This window comes from Oncorhynchus kisutch, linkage group LG10 (genome assembly GCF_002021735.2).
Source record: "Oncorhynchus kisutch isolate 150728-3 linkage group LG10, Okis_V2, whole genome shotgun sequence".
NCBI classification, from domain to species: Eukaryota; Metazoa; Chordata; class Actinopteri; order Salmoniformes; family Salmonidae; genus Oncorhynchus; species Oncorhynchus kisutch.
The window spans coordinates 14,577,131-14,592,633 of record NC_034183.2 but is presented as its reverse complement, the minus strand read 5'-3'; the positions used below and the strand labels follow the sequence as shown (position 1 = coordinate 14,592,633).

Below are 15,503 nucleotides of genomic sequence, written 5' to 3'. Positions count from 1 at the left end.
CCTGTCGGTCTAATTGCACTTCATAAACAGGCTATGATGGTAAGATATGTGTGGCGGTGTCCATTTCTTGTATTAGTGTGAATTAGATTCACACCAGGGCAAGAACTACCTGTCATGCTGAGAATGTGTCTAATTTGCTAGCTTCACCAGCACCTTATAGAATTGCAAAATTGGGTGCTTGATTGGACTGGTTTAGTACTTGCCTCGTTAAATAAATAAATACATCAAATTAAAAAGTAGGTGGACCTTTTTTCTACTCTACCCAGCAACTTTCATTGGCAAACAATTTGATCAGAATTGGTAAAGCTAAACTTCCTGTGCTTGTTGAGATGGCTCGGACTCTCCTGAAGGGGGCGCCACTCTGAAATAGTATTTTTCAGAGGAGCATCTGGTCGCGGTAGTGAGGGGTGGTGATATCTAAAGTGCTGTGGCCACCCCCTGCCTGGCTGACGGTCGCAGCTAGCGCACTGTCACGACGGAGCACATTCTGAGCAAAAGGCTCAGGTTATATTTTTGGACTGCCATGGAGACTGGCCCTTCCATATGTAGGAAGAGTGTATAGTTGTGCTCAACATGAGCCTCCCGCTCTGATAATCCGGGCCGGGACAAGCAGGCAGCAGCCGGCCGATCCCAAGTAGCAGACACACAGGTAAACACACTGCAATTACGATTTGATACTTTTCGAGACAGCTTGTAGTAAAGTGTTTGTCGTATTGAGAAGGGGGGGGGGGGGGGGGGGGGGGTCTCTTGATACGGGCGTTAGAGCTTTTACAGTCAGCCCCCAGAAGGTTGTACTCTATAATGTAGCCATTGTAGCTAAAGCTATCTGACCAAAGGGATTTTCAATGTAATGTCAAAGCGTCATCAAATTGGGAAGTGGGGCTTAGAGACGGGTATGCACACTGTTGCATGTGTTTTTAATATATTTAGGGTGTTGCGTTCCAGGTATCAAAACTGGATCGAGATATCATAATGCTTAAAACGATAATGGTTTAAGATCGAGATATCATAATGCTTAAAACGATAATGGTTTAAGTTCTGATACTCCTGCAAGTATATGTTAACCTATGAACTTATGAAAACACAGGGTGTTAGCATGTTAACTGTTGAAATACAAGCTTGTACAAAGTGTTTTAAGTTGAATGTTTTTTTGTTTTTCTCATGGTAAGGGGACTCCCCTGTCGGGAGTGTGTTGGTCAACGGTAAGAAGAATAACCTGGTAAGCTCAATTATGTTATATTTTTAGATCTTTACTGATTATGTGATTAACTCATAAACTAACTGCATGTGCATGTTTTTTAGGGGTTGGGAGATGGTGGACACCAAAAAGCCATTGTGATGCATGGTTTTCTTGCTAGGCTATTATTACCCTTTCCTCTTTTGAACTTGCATCTTGGAGGTGCTCCAAATGCCTAACCTACAAGAGCCTTAAAAGGATGACCTCCTCTCATGTTGCAGGTCCAGTTTGTCTTACTGTTGCAGAGTGGGCCCTTTAAAACATGATCAGTGGTGGACTGCATTTGAGTTTGACTAGTAGAGGCCAAAAACATACAAACCTACATGGAAAAACCATTTAAGTGAAATAAAGAATGCTGTGAGAGAACTATAATATTCTGATTTGTAGGCCTATCACATTCCTTTAAAATCTAAATACAACTATCAAGGTTTAAACTTTTAAGGTTTACAGCCATCAAGGTTTAAATAGATATGAGTCAAAATCTTCCAATTATAGAATGTGTTTACTGTGCATGAAAAAAACTCACATCACAATGCCCACTAGTGACATCACTGGGGTCAAATGCTCAATGTTCACTTTCACTCGTAGTTAATGCTTGAACCTGTAGGTTGCAGGCCAAGTGTGTCTGCCAGTCAGACCTCACAGTGTCAAAGCAAAAGTATCTAACTGCACTGTAGTTTAAAAGTTTGAAAAGGTGGATTTGTATAGGTCACTTAATTACTGCTCATGTTCAGTATACCCACAGGCACAAGTGTCAGATTGTTATGTGCAGTAGTGATTGGACCCATATATGCTCTCAGGTTCTAGATGATATGCGTAAGCTGCACCTTAGTAGGTACCTTCTCATCAGTGATTTACTGTCACCGTGATGCACCCTGCCTGTACAGGACAGAACCAAGCCTTATAGAACGGAGCAGGTGATTGGCTGCCCTTCCTCTCTGCTCTCAACCTAAAATTAGGCCAAGGAACCTTCCAGTATCAGCTGTGAGGCCTTAATTGCAGGGAGTTACATTTGACTGCCCTCCTTCGCTTTCCATTTCACTTCGTCTCCAAGTTGTCCCCTTTGTCCACTGCAGATAGCGTTTGTCGAGCTGCTTAAAATTGACAGATAAAATTGCTAATAAAAAACAAACGTCATTGTATACAATACTTTATTTCATGTAAGAGAAAAAAATGAAGGTTTAATAACAAGAAAAGCAGAAATTTTAAGATTAAAATGTTACATTGGTAACATAAATAGGGTGTTGGAAAACTCCAGTGTGCAGCACTGAAAACAGAATCATGGTTAAATAGCAGGATTAAATGTTACTGTGTGTGAGATAAAGGGTTATTAATACAACAGACACAATCAATGTTCTGTAACCAGGTGATTCAGTTACCGCAAAATCATTTGGCATTTCAATGCAGTATTTTATGAATGCACAAAAAAAGATGACTCGCTTAAAAGCTTAGAGAATATGCAGCACCCAGTGTAGCCTAGCGTTTAAAAGACATTTGACATTTTCCTGTGTTTTATACTGTATATATTTCCACACTATGAGGTTGGAGTAATACTGTGAAAATTATGATAATGCCCTTTTAGTGTAAGAGCGGTTTGAAAAGGCAGTCTGAAATTTCAGCCTGTTTTGGTGGGATGGAGTTTTGGTCTGCCTAGGTGGTAAATTAGTTAATAGACCAATAAGAAAGCGTTCCAAACCTGTCTGCCATTAAGAGCTCCTTTTCAGTTTTCCCCTCCCACTCGGACCCCTCCCAGACAATCCTAGCTAAATTCTTGCTTGAGATATTGCTCTTTGCTAAGAAGCTATTTATTTATTTTTGACCATTTTAATTGACAACAATCACAGTAAGGTACTTAATTGTTACCCAGAAATGATTTGATATTGATATAAAAACAGCCGCATTGTGCCTTTAACACTATATTCAGGAGATGTTTGGATAATCTCAGGGCTCAGACAACAGCCACAAGAAAAATAAAATATAAACATGATATTACAATTAACAGGCTCAGTGATCAAACTTCCCAAATCAGAACATTTTACAAGAGTTACCTTTTCAAATTCAAAGCTTAGGTTTTGGTTTCAGGTCACTTTCTGCATAATTTCCAACATACATGTGCGGTACATGTAAATGCATTCACCTAATGTTTGTCAATGGCATAAAATGAAGAGAAAAAAGCAAGTAAAAGTAAGTAAAAAAAACATTCATATATACATAAACATATGTGAAAGATACTTTTGACAAGTAAGTCAATACAAGTCTGAAGATTAAATTGAACTGGGGAGTTCAAAGTGAGTACACAGAACAAAACAAAGCAACAACTAACCATTTAAGAAGTTCTCAAAAGTGACCTACTGAATGTGGTAGGAAAGGTATAAACTGTGAATTATATTGCTTTCATAACAAGTGCTACTGGAGGAAATCCTCACAGGGTTTGCTGACAAGGTGGCCAAAGTTGTTGAAGTCCATACCATCTTGAATAGAAAGTCTTTGCCACCAACATTTGTATTTCAATATTCACCATGGTATAGGTCTGAAAAAGAAAGAAAAAAGTAGTCAGATGTGTTTGTTTACCAATTATTGTTGATTAGTGTTGATGATTTTCTTGATGGTCATTGAATAGTCCAGCCACTGATCATTACCAAGTTGAATTGATTGAACACTGCCCCTCTTCCTTTAAAACAATAGGCTACTGTATCATTGATAACCAAATAAATATGCCTCACACTGTCCTGTATTTTTTTCAGGGTGTTAAACTGCTCATGGCTGCCAGTTATAGCAATGTCAATGAACCAGGCCTGCTTTTCCAGCAGTACCCTCCAGCTCTACTGCCCAAGCCTGGCAAGGAAAATGCTAGACTCCAGAAACTACTCAAGAAAACGGAGAAAAAAATCAAGAAAAAAGCCGCTCCTGAGATCGCAAAGACACCTGTCCCTTTCCGCTCAAGCCTCTCTCCTGTGAATGAAGCAAGTCCTGACTTGGAGCACAGTGACCACTCAACCCCTCCCAAAACTCCAGAGGCATCCTTCTACACACAGCACCCCAGATTTTCTGTCAGGCCTGTCTATCGTCATGTGGCATCCCCTTACCCGCAGCAACGAGGAGCCACTTTTGGTGGAACAGCAAGGTTCGCCCCACAGCTGTATGCTGCTCCAGCCCCCACCTTCCCCCAATATGTGGCCCCACTCTACACATTTACTCCAACACCCCCGTCAGCCGTTCCAGGGCCAGCCTTGCATGAATTGGCACCCAAAACGCCTGAGCAAACGTCCTCTGTGCCTGACGTGACAACGACAGCTGCTGCTCAAATTGCTCCTCCAGTCACTGCTTCAGTACCTCATCCACTCAGTGCTCCAGTTGCTCTTGTCACAGTCACTCCTGCTGCCACACAACCTACTCTGCGAATAGCCCCAGTAGTAATACACCGCAAAAGTCCAAGTCCACGTTTTAAAGCTACCGAAGCTGCACTAAAAGCACCCAAATCGATGTTTGATGTCCCTCAAATAAGGTTCTATACTGCATCTATGTCCCCCCTCCATGATTATACTGGCTCAAAGACATCTACTGCAGACGCATTATCTCTGAGTATAACACCCACATCAGAAATCACAAGAGCTTTTACTGCTGAAATCAAAAGGAGTGCAACACCTACATCCGGGGTAAAAAGAGGTTTAACACCTACACCTGGACTCCAAAGGAGTGCAACGCCTACATCTGAAGTGAAAAGAGCTAAAACACCAACTCATGATTTTTTAACACCAAGAACTCCTTTAGGTCGCCCTAAGACACCCTCATTTCATGTGTCCCGTGCCAAAACACCTGTTTTTGAAATATCAAGAACCAACCCACTTTTATTCGCTGTATCACCCATTACTACAGAGGAACAGATATCTAACACACCAACACCTGGTACTAATGCTGCCAGTCAGTCTTTGTCTGACCCTTCAAAATCACCTTCAACTATTCTAGGTGCAAGAACTCTGAATGGTGAAGTAACGTCAAAAGAGACTCCCACAGCTAAATCACCTCCTCAGAACACTTCAAAACCAGAGGCTCCTCGACACGAAAATCCTGTAGTTGAGTCTGCCAGACCAAAGACCCCGACAGATCTATTAGGCTATCAAAGGCCCAAGACTCCAACAGATATCACACCGAAATCTGCTGCACCCTCCTATGGGTACCAAAGACCCAAGACTCCAACAATGGTCACACCAAAGCCTACAGCACCCACAGATGGGTACCAAAGACCCAAGACACCAACAAAAGAAACATCAAAACCTACAGCACCCTCAGATGGGTATCCAAGGCCCAAGACTCCCACCAATGAAGGGCATAAACCTATGACTCCAACAATTGAGTATCAAAAACCACAACCACCAGCAGGGTATCAAAGACCAAAGACTCCCACAGCTGGGGTATCATCTATAGGTTTTCAAAGGCCCAAGACACCAACATATGTGGATCCTAAACCAACCCATACCTATTATGGGTTGACTCCTGCTGCATATGTTGCCCATGGTGGAATCCAAAGTTTTTCACCTTTATTTGGAATATCCAGGTCTAAGACGCCGACTCAAGAGGAATCTAAAACCCAAGAGCTAGAAGCATCTAAAACACCTACCCAAGAGTTACCTGTAAAATCACATCCTTTGCCCGAGGTGTCAAACCAGGAGGCACCCTTCAAAGAACTGGAAAAAACTATTTCAAGTGAGGCCATAGTATCCACGACAGTAGTTAAGCTTCCGCTTCCAACCATTGTTGTTACACAAGCTGAAGAGGTGTCAGAAACAAGAGTATCCACAGCTGTGACCAGCAAAATATCAACTCCCATTGCTGAAATGCCAAAGGTTAAAACTGTGGCAAACACAAGACCATGGGCTAAATCTCCAACACCAGAGGTTAAAACCCCAGTGAAGACACCAACTTATGGAGTTTACCCAAAACCCAAGACACCCACCCCAGAAACCCAACGCAAGACAATACCTCCTTTCTCAAAAACAGAATTTCCTGTGGCTAAAGCCAGTGTGGTTCAACAGAAAGAGTTGAATGAATCAACAGAGCCTAAAATGCCAACCAAAGCAACCTCTGAGGCTAAACCAGTAGGGACAAAGCCAACCAATTCTTCTCCACTTGCAAAGACTGCATCTCCTGAGAATCTTTTGTTGCCGGCTAAACCAAAGAATAACCAGGAAGCCAAACCTGAAAAGGTGGTATCAGCACCAACCACACCATTGACAGAGAAGAAGGAAGAGAGGAAAGACTCTTTCCCAGCAGCTGAACCTCTTCTTAAAGTGATCCAAAAGCCAAAGGGCATGATGAAGTCTAAACTCAGTGGTTGGTCACGGCTCAAGAAGCACATGGTAGTGGAAGAAGAACCACCTATGTTCAAAGAATCAGATCCTAAGAAAGAAACCGCCAAGGTGACTGAGCAGGAAGGAGGTGAAGCGAAAAAGGATGAAAAGGTGTTATTTAAAGACATGGTGGCAGCCGTAACAGCTGATGATCCTCCCAAGGCAGCGAAGAAGTGGGATTCTCTTCTCTTCGATATGTTCTCCACTAAAGAGAAGATTATGCAGGTGATTGAAGCCAGCAAAAGTGAGGAGGAGAGGAAAGAGCAGCCAAAGGATACAGGGAAAGAAATCCCATCCTTCGCCCATCGTCTACCTGTTCTCCTTTTCAGCCCAAAGTTTGATGCCAAAAGGCTAAGAGAGGCTGCGTCAAGGCCACTAACTAAAATTTCGACAGTGTTTGAGATGGGTCTCATAGGGCGTAAAAATAAAGACGAGGAACCAAAAGACTTTAACAGAACAGCTAGAGGGTTCACTTGTTAAATGTTTTATGTGCACTGGTGTAGAAATGGTAGTCATAATGTACAGTTCCCATCTCTCGGCTTGACACAGGATACAATATTTAAGACAGTCTCATAGAGAATGTGGTCTTAACTTTATACTTGATAAATGCACCATGTTGCATTTTGAGCACTGATTGTTTTGTCGTCTGACTATGTTACACATTTGTGTGAATGTCTCTTTCTCTGATAATATGAAAATATTACCTTGACAATCAGAGGAGAAGGGAAAATGTATTGTTGTTTTAAAAGAATTTAGACATCTCGTGAAATTAAAATGTACAAAGATTAAGTTAATCTCTGAGTTCTTTTTTTTGTCCACTGTTGAACCCTGATAGGACAATGAGATTCTTTTTCAGAAGGGGTCCTGAGACTGTAGTGTAATGTACTTAGGTACACCATTTACTAAAAACGATAAACTCTCAGTTATAGTACGTGTCTTGAAATCGCAGATGAGTGTAGAGCCTATAGACTGTATTGATGCAGGTTTTGGGTATCTGAAGAAACTTGACTCCAGGTCATTTAGAGAAATGTTTCCAAAGATGGATGAAAAAGAGAGGAGAGGATGAAAGTAGTAGTGAAGTAGGACTGTATATTTCCCAAAATGGTGCTATGTAATGGTGCTTTCAAATAGACTAGATATTCAGGTGATGCTTTTTTTTAGAATGTTTGAGTAGCCTGCAGATGCTTATACCAGCTTGGTATCCTTCCCTTTTTTGGACTACAGGTCAGTGAGAGTGTTATTTGAGAAATAGGGTTGCTAACTCCTGTGGGGGACAAGTCAGCTCTATGAAGGATGTGTTTGACTGTTGGTGTGGGTGGATAAGAGGTCAGGGGAAGGGGTTGTGGGATATGGAAGGCAGTGACGACAGACGCTAAGACAAATGTTTACAGGAAGTCCCTAAGGCCAAATCCTAACTGGAGATCCACAAATCTCCCATCGACATCAATGCAGGATTAACGTGAAAGTAAAATAGACTGAAATATCATGTTTCACACACAGTTTTCAAATACACAACTTTCAAACGAGGGCTCCGGAAGGGTCAAGAACTGAGAGTGACATTTGACCTTGAGTTTCTATAGGTTCCTCAGCTTGTTGTTGGTGCTTTACGTTTTTCTTTCATGCATGTCTATATTAAAAAGATTAAGAACATTGTCTGTTATTGACAGAGTGATGTTCAACTGCTTTGGAATCTGAGATTTTGCTGCATAAGTTTACAGTAAATGTTATTTTCTATATATTTTTGATAAAACAAAAACAAAAAAAGTTTGAATAGAACATTTTTTATGTTGGTTAATGTTTGACATCGAAAGTTAATCTTGAGCTATACAATTAAATAGAGAGAATGAATTCTGTAGTGAAGATAATGGGCAGATCAAGGGCTATTGCCCTTTGGTGTTTGATAGAAGTCATGCTATTTAATTGTAGCTGCTATTTTGTAGATTTAAATGTTTTATTTTTATCCGCAGTACCAGCAGAATAAAAAGGTGTTTTTTTGCCTCAGAAAATACGAGTTATTATTGGACTATTATGGTATTTACACTGTTTTAAAATGTATAATTGTTGTCTAAACCCAGTCATCTCACCTGCTTTTCCATTTGTGTATTCATCCATATTTTCATCATCATCATCATCATCATCATCAACAGGAATCTTCTCATATTTGCCATGAGCAGTCATCACAAATTTGTACTTTTTACCAGATGCATTGCCCTGAAAAGCATAGACTGATTTAGAACAGTGAGAATTTGCAACAGTATATATTATACACTAAGTTTGAAACAGAATATTCAAATACTGTACGTTTGTATTGGTGTGTGTGTGTGAGCGTGTGTGTGTGTGTGTGAGCACGCTCACCTTTGCCACTGCTCCTGAAATCCCAGGGGATGTTTCTCCAATGATCTCCCACATGTTCTTTTTCTGCATCACGTCACCAGCTTTTACATCCTGGGGAATGAACAGCACCAAACAGCAACTCTTCAAATGCTTTCTGGAGTTTTATATAAAATGGTTTTTGGAGCCATGCAAGATAAGCAACCTTCGTGGCTTTGGTTCTGAACCACAGGAGGTTGGTGGTACCTTAATTGGGGAGAACGGGCTCATGGTAATGGCTGGAGTATACGTCAAACACATGGTTAATTGCATCTCCATTCGCTCCGTTCCAGCCATTGTTATGAGCCGTCAGCAGCCCCCACTGTTCTGAACCTCCACAATAGAACTCTACGCCCCACTAGATGGCAGCCTTGGATAAGGCCGACTGCACGCACATGTCACTGATTCTCTGCATGCCTGGTGCACAGCTGTACTACAAACACTTACATGTAGAACAGTTCAGAAGGAAAATGGGAAGAAAGGGAAATAGAGCGAAAAGAGCAGTTACTTTAAGGGAAGACGTGAAGACAGTTGAAATAACACGAATGAGGAATGAAAGTAAAGGAAGTAGATACACAGATGCTGTATTTTGATGAAGATGATTCAGTCTCTCTAAAGGGGATGAGACACCCCGTGTGACTTCTTACTACATTGTTGAACCAGAAGCCACTTCTGTGAAGGCGATGCCAGTGCTAGAGAATAGTGACGGAGAAGAGGTTGGCGGTAATGTAGGAAACTGGTGAAATGCAGAGCCACATACAGTAAATGTATACCCATATACACTATATACTGTACACAACTGTTCTGAGCGAGACTTACAGCTGGTCTTGAGGGGGAGCTCCTGCTGGTGCCATCTGGGTTCCCCTTCACCCACTGGGTGATCATGTCCGCCACGCCCACCTTCAGACTCTCAGCATCCTGCTGGCACACACACACACACACACACATATTTCCACTCAGGCGCTCAACAAGACAGTTCCATTCCTTAGGCATTCCTTATTTTCTTGTGACAGACTGTTACAGATAAATGTAGCTGTCCAGCACACACACAAGATTTGGGTACAGAGATTAGGCAGCTCTATTTTCATCCATAAGCGTGACTCCCAGGTTATACAACATTAGGCTACAGATGTAGGATCTTAATTTGATCATCCTGTTGCAGGGGAACTTTCCTGCAATGCAGGAAATGTTTAACTTGCAGTGTATTTGAGGTTAAAAAAGGCTTTTGAAGTTTGTAATTTCGAAAAACGTATCAGCCCCTACAATAATGCCCATTAATTATAATCCACATAATAATTCACATTTCCTGTCGCTGCAGGATTATTTTCCTGCTGTAACAAACTGGCTCAAATTAAGAACCTACATCTGTAGTGCAAGACTGCTACTCTGTGGCTGCATCCTCCAGACTGCCATGAAACTTCTCCTCTGTAATTTACTCTCCATTTTCCTCTCACTCAACTTCTTTCAAACTAGCCTGTCTGGTCCATCAGCCTTTAGGTTTGTTTTCTTTAGGGCTACTCCTGCGGTGAAAGCATGGTGCTAGAAAGGGGAAGACATACTGTATCTCTGGGGGCAGGTTAGCAGCTACTGCTACAGATGTAGGATCTTAATTTGATCAGTTGCAGGATAACTTTCCAGCAATGCAGGAAATGTCAAACTTGTAGTACATTTGAGGTTTAAAAATGCTTCTGAAGTTTGTAATTTCTACTTTGAAATTTCAGACTTGATTTTCCCTTATGAAAAAATGTATCATCCCCTACAATAATGTCCATTAATTTGAATCCACATAATAACTCACATTTCCTGTTGCTGCAAAAAATAATCCTGCTGTAGCAACCTGGCTCAAATTAGGATCCAACATCTGTACATGCTATGGAATACCCGGGATGGGGGGAAACCACACATTTGTGGTAGAGTTAAAATAAACAACAGCCATAAGGGCCTCAGATCTATACCGCCGTGGCTCACATGCTGTTTGTTATTCCTCTCGCCCCGGGGTCAAGCTGCCATGCCTTTCTGTTTATTTCAAAGAACCCTGGCCTGCACACGAGGAATGGGATAGAGTAATTAAAAACATCGGGGAGAGAGGGGGCTGTGACAAAGGTGTGAGATCACAACCATACAATAGCATGGAGAGGAGCATTGGGACAGATATAATTATACATCTGCACAATGTGTAAACGTCTTTTGAAAGAGAGCTAGGTAGATTTCTGTGTCTCTAGTCTACAGTATAACTCCAGGCAGCTACTGAATGTAAAGAGCATTCATGTTTTGTATCCGTAAGGTTCTATTTATGTTGTTGGGTGATTAATGTCCAGTCGTTGGTGATGGTGCAAATGACTTAGACTTCTTTGACTTTATTCATTAATGTGTATGTAACGTTATGGGGTTGTTTCCTTGCCTTGGGTGGTGTGCCTTTGGCCAAGCTCTGGTTCCAGGCCTCTCCAGCCTCAAACAAGTTCTTCTTGGAGGACACTGGCTCAGGTGACATGGGGATGTCCGTCAGGCCCTGTTTGGTTGCCTTGACCTCCTGGGAATACTACACAACAGAACGATACAATATGCTTTATTGACCATTTGCATGGAATTTGCATATAATAGAATTCCAGATCAAAAAGCGTATTTATTAAGCTTGTTCACTTAAAAAGTCTAAAAGAAATGTCAGATAATGTCTAGATATATTTATAGCGGAGATCAAGTTTATAAATTGCTTGGCTGGGCTGATGAGACAGTGGAGTGCACAGTCAGATGAAACAGAGTAAATAGGCATTTTAACGTCATGGAGTTAGCCGGTGGTAACTTGTGGAATAGACACCGGCTGGAACGCGGTTTTAACCAATCAGTATTCAGGATTAGACCCACCCTATTGCATAAAGAACAGCATAACACAGTTAGACACAATGAGTAACAAAGTCTAGAAACAAAGTAAACATGACATGCTAGTGATCTGATGATGCAATAGGGACTTCATGGGAGAGCAGTAGGAGGGCCTCACACAACTACTCCCATGTACTTATAGTATGACTCAGGCACCACTCAGGAGATGAGAAAGCAAGCTCAGTCTAGCCTCAAGTGCCCATCAATCCTCTCCCAAATTATAGAGTAGACAGGTGGTTTGACGGACTGGGCCTGACTAAGGCCACGTGACTGACTTTGATGTGTGAACACTGATACCGACAGGTTTCCATACAATTGTTGACCGATTTTCACGCAAATATTCTAAAATCCCACCAGAGGGGTGCATCTATCAAACTGACACTACAGATGAAAGGCTGTGTGTGATGATATAGTGCACATAAAAATATTTTTTTGCAGTTTAATTCCCGTGTACCGAATAAAACATATAAGGTAAATGGGTTTCCATCGCATTTTCAACTCTACTGATGGTTTTGTCTGTAGAAAATATTGAATTATGTAGCCCACTCTGGTCTACAGTGCGGGTATAGTCTACAGTCAATCATTGATCATCATGTCCCCAGAATAAGACCCTCAATATTTATTGTAGAGGAGCATCAAGCTCATCACTGTGCACTTTCATGACTGTGAAGCTCATCTGACTCTACAGTAGCCCCAAAAAACTGCATGCTTTCCCAATGAGTCAGAGTGGGACGACCACAAAACATATCATCGCGTGACTCCAAGTTTACTTCGATATGATGGTTATTATATCAATATTTGCGCATAAAGGCATTTCCACAGCCATTTCTCGTATAATTAATTTTACAGACACAAAAAGATCCCACCTTATCTAGCATATTTCATTTAGTTGACATTTGGAAAGTTTGCAGACAAATTTGCTGTGTCCGTCAGGCCTGTCGTGATATGTTTTATCCAACATACTTTACTCGCATAAAAAGGTTGGATGGAAACCTGGTTACTTTATTGATATGAGTCTGATAAGGTTGATATGAGTCTGAGGCTGAGGTATAATATAATTATGTATGTGTGAGACTGACACAGTGTGTCACCAATAGAGAGGCAGAGAAGGTGGCAGAGAAGTCTGGCTGAATAGTCACCAGATGAAAGCCCCCACCACTCTGTCGGGACAGAGGGAGGGGCAGAAACAAGGTGGGAGCTAACCTCGATGGCGGTGGTGTATTGCTCCAGCCTGTCATCGATCTTGGCGAGGAGAACAGGGGGCTGTGTCTTCTTGAAGCTGTTGCTGTATCCAAAATAGAGACGCTCAGTCAGAGGAGAGTGAAATACAACACAGGAGGACAAATGGTTGGGGGAAGAAAAACAATAACGTTTTACTATCTCATCTGACTGGCAACAGGCCTGCAAGTGAGCACGGATCATCCTTTCACTCCCCTATTCAAATATTCTACTGGGGACAGATGTCAGTTCAATGTCTAGTTTTAATTTACATCTGTTTAAGTTGTCAACTTCTATGAATTCAATGTGAAATCAACAAAAATGTCCACCATGTTTTTGAATTTAGGTTAAAAGTTGGGTGAAAAACAGACAAAATTCTCTCACGTCGATGACTTTTTCAAATTCAGTCAGTTTTCCACGTTGATTCAAAGTCATGGGCTGAAATGATGTGGAAACAAAGTTGATTCAATTCGTTTTTGCCCAGTGTGGGGATACACCCCCTTGGTAAAATGAGCCATTTGAATCTGCACTGCAATTAGACAGGGGATGGGATTGCATGGCCTCTTGCAGGGACTTCTGTCAACACTGTCTATCAGGCCTAATATTAGGCTTGTTCGCTGACCACAGTGGGACCCTGTGTGAAGGACCCCTACACACACACACACACACACACACACACACACACACACACACACACACACACACACACACACACACACACACACACACACACACACACACACACACACACACACACAGCCAGCCAGCCAGCCAGCCAGCCAGCTGCCTAAAATCCACTACACAGAGCTAAAGTCAGACATATACGCTAATAACAAAAACAAATAGGTGGGTCCAAATGATGAGCTTATTCCCTGCATTTCAAAATGGCCCCCAAATCTATTTATATTAGTAAGAGAACTCCCATGAAAGGCATGCGCCATTAGCCTGATAGGGCTGGCTAGTTTGAAAATTAAATAGCTTCTTTAGGCATGGCACGATTGCTTTAACATGATAAACGGCCCACAAATCTTTTGCTCTGCAAAGACGTTCAAATTGGCTTGGCTAAATGATGTCATGCTTTCTAACTGCATGAGAGAAGGCTGTTATAAGTAAAGGGGCGAAGGAAGCCGTCTGTCTGTCACCCATAACTTCTTCTCCAGAATGCTTTGATTTGGTCTAATAGTGTTTTTACACACATCAACACGGGTGCGTAACACCCACATCAAAGGACTGTCACTAGTGATGTCACTAAAGTCTCCCTCCGTCCTAGACTAAAACATGATGTCACACTCAATTCTTCAGATCTCAAACCTGCACCTGGATGATAAAGTCGTTATTACGCCCTGTTTTCATTCACACTCTCCATATTCATTTAACCCGGACCTGGCCTCTACTACTCCAACTGCTCAGAGATTTTTACCACTGATAACTGACTAATGTGGTCAGACTGCATGGAGCCACACAGCAGTCCCACAGACCAGAGCTATAGCTCACCAGCCATCAGAGAGAACCCAGCCAGCCCAGGCTCCAGCCCCCACATCTGGTCAGAGTTAACCAAGCCATAAATCACCCAGGTTGACAAAGGTGATGCACTGAGAGAGGTTTAGAGGTCACCACTGGCCCTCTTTTTCTATGTTTACTTTTACACACCAGCCATTTAGCCGGCATAACTGCTGTTCTGCCATAGATAGCACCTCTCCATCCAGGCTTCCTCAGGGGGGCCCAGTGGGACTTTGGTAAACTTCAAGTTGCAACCAAGATTTAGAAAGAAACTGTGAGAGTACAATTTAAACAACATAGGGTGTGGAATTTGTTTGTTTGCTTTGAGAGATTCATTGTGAAAATGTCTCACCTTTTCTTTAGGGATCGGTTCAAGGATTCCGTTCGCTCTGTGATCTGAAAAATATGAAGAGGATGTTGAAGGGGATTGTTTTGGAATTAGAATAGAACAGTGAAGTGTTCCATGACTTCTAGAATTGTCAGACTGGGGATTCTCATGATCAATGTGATGTTAATCACAGCCCTGGATTTAGCCTGACACAGTAAAGATCTCTTCCAAGTCAAACAGAGCAATGTTCTACTGGTCTTTATCAACTGTCTCCATCTGCCTGTATCTGTCCATTTATATTACCAGAGAGAGATTCAAGCTAACTCTGCCTTAATCCAAGTTTTACTGCAGGCATAGTTATAATGAAATCAGGGTGTGGGAAGGCTTCCAAAACCCATTCCTTACCTTGAATCTGTGTATTTACTGCATTACAGACTGAATCATAGTAAAGAAAATGTGTTTGGGATTGCAAGTCTTAGGTTAATCATTAATCAAAACACTAATATTTGTATGAGAGGGGTTCTAGTTTGAGGCAGGGTCATAATGTCCTGTCCTCTACCCTTGCCTGCCAAAGAGGTCATACTTCAAAGGATCCAGCACCAAGCTCTGGTTCCTCCCACACAGA

The 15,503-nt window shown here is 41.9% G+C and overlaps 2 protein-coding genes across 5 annotated transcripts in view; one reads left to right on the top strand and one right to left on the bottom strand.

Annotated features, from left to right (window-relative positions):
- The first annotated feature begins 423 nt into the window (after positions 1 to 423).
- On the top strand, positions 424 to 7,379 carry prr33 (proline rich 33). Of its 2 annotated transcripts, none has more exons than XM_020492369.1 (3): positions 424 to 649; positions 1,170 to 1,219; positions 3,982 to 7,379. In XM_020492369.1, exon 3 carries the CDS (start codon positions 3,997 to 3,999, stop codon positions 7,063 to 7,065), a length of 3,069 nt encoding a protein of 1,022 aa, XP_020347958.1. In that variant the 5' UTR covers positions 424 to 649; positions 1,170 to 1,219; positions 3,982 to 3,996; the 3' UTR covers positions 7,066 to 7,379. The 2 variants fall into 2 exon arrangements, with proteins under 2 accessions (XP_020347958.1, XP_031689033.1); XM_031833173.1 differs by lacking the exon at positions 424 to 649 and adding an exon at positions 836 to 893.
- LOC109897798 (non-muscle caldesmon-like) overlaps positions 2,372 to 15,503 on the bottom strand; it is a 46,753-nt gene continuing 33,621 nt past the window's right edge. For all 3 annotated transcript variants that reach the window (XM_031833175.1, XM_020492372.2, XM_031833174.1), the window contains 7 exons: positions 14,903 to 14,946; positions 13,036 to 13,117; positions 11,357 to 11,494; positions 9,775 to 9,873; positions 8,941 to 9,030; positions 8,670 to 8,796; positions 2,372 to 3,767 (listed from right to left, as the gene is read on the bottom strand). In XM_031833175.1, coding sequence (XP_031689035.1) covers positions 3,745 to 3,767; positions 8,670 to 8,796; positions 8,941 to 9,030; positions 9,775 to 9,873; positions 11,357 to 11,494; positions 13,036 to 13,117; positions 14,903 to 14,946 — 603 coding nt within the window. In that variant the 3' untranslated portion in view covers positions 2,372 to 3,744. The remainder of the gene's footprint in view (positions 3,768 to 8,669; positions 8,797 to 8,940; positions 9,031 to 9,774; positions 9,874 to 11,356; positions 11,495 to 13,035; positions 13,118 to 14,902; positions 14,947 to 15,503) is intronic.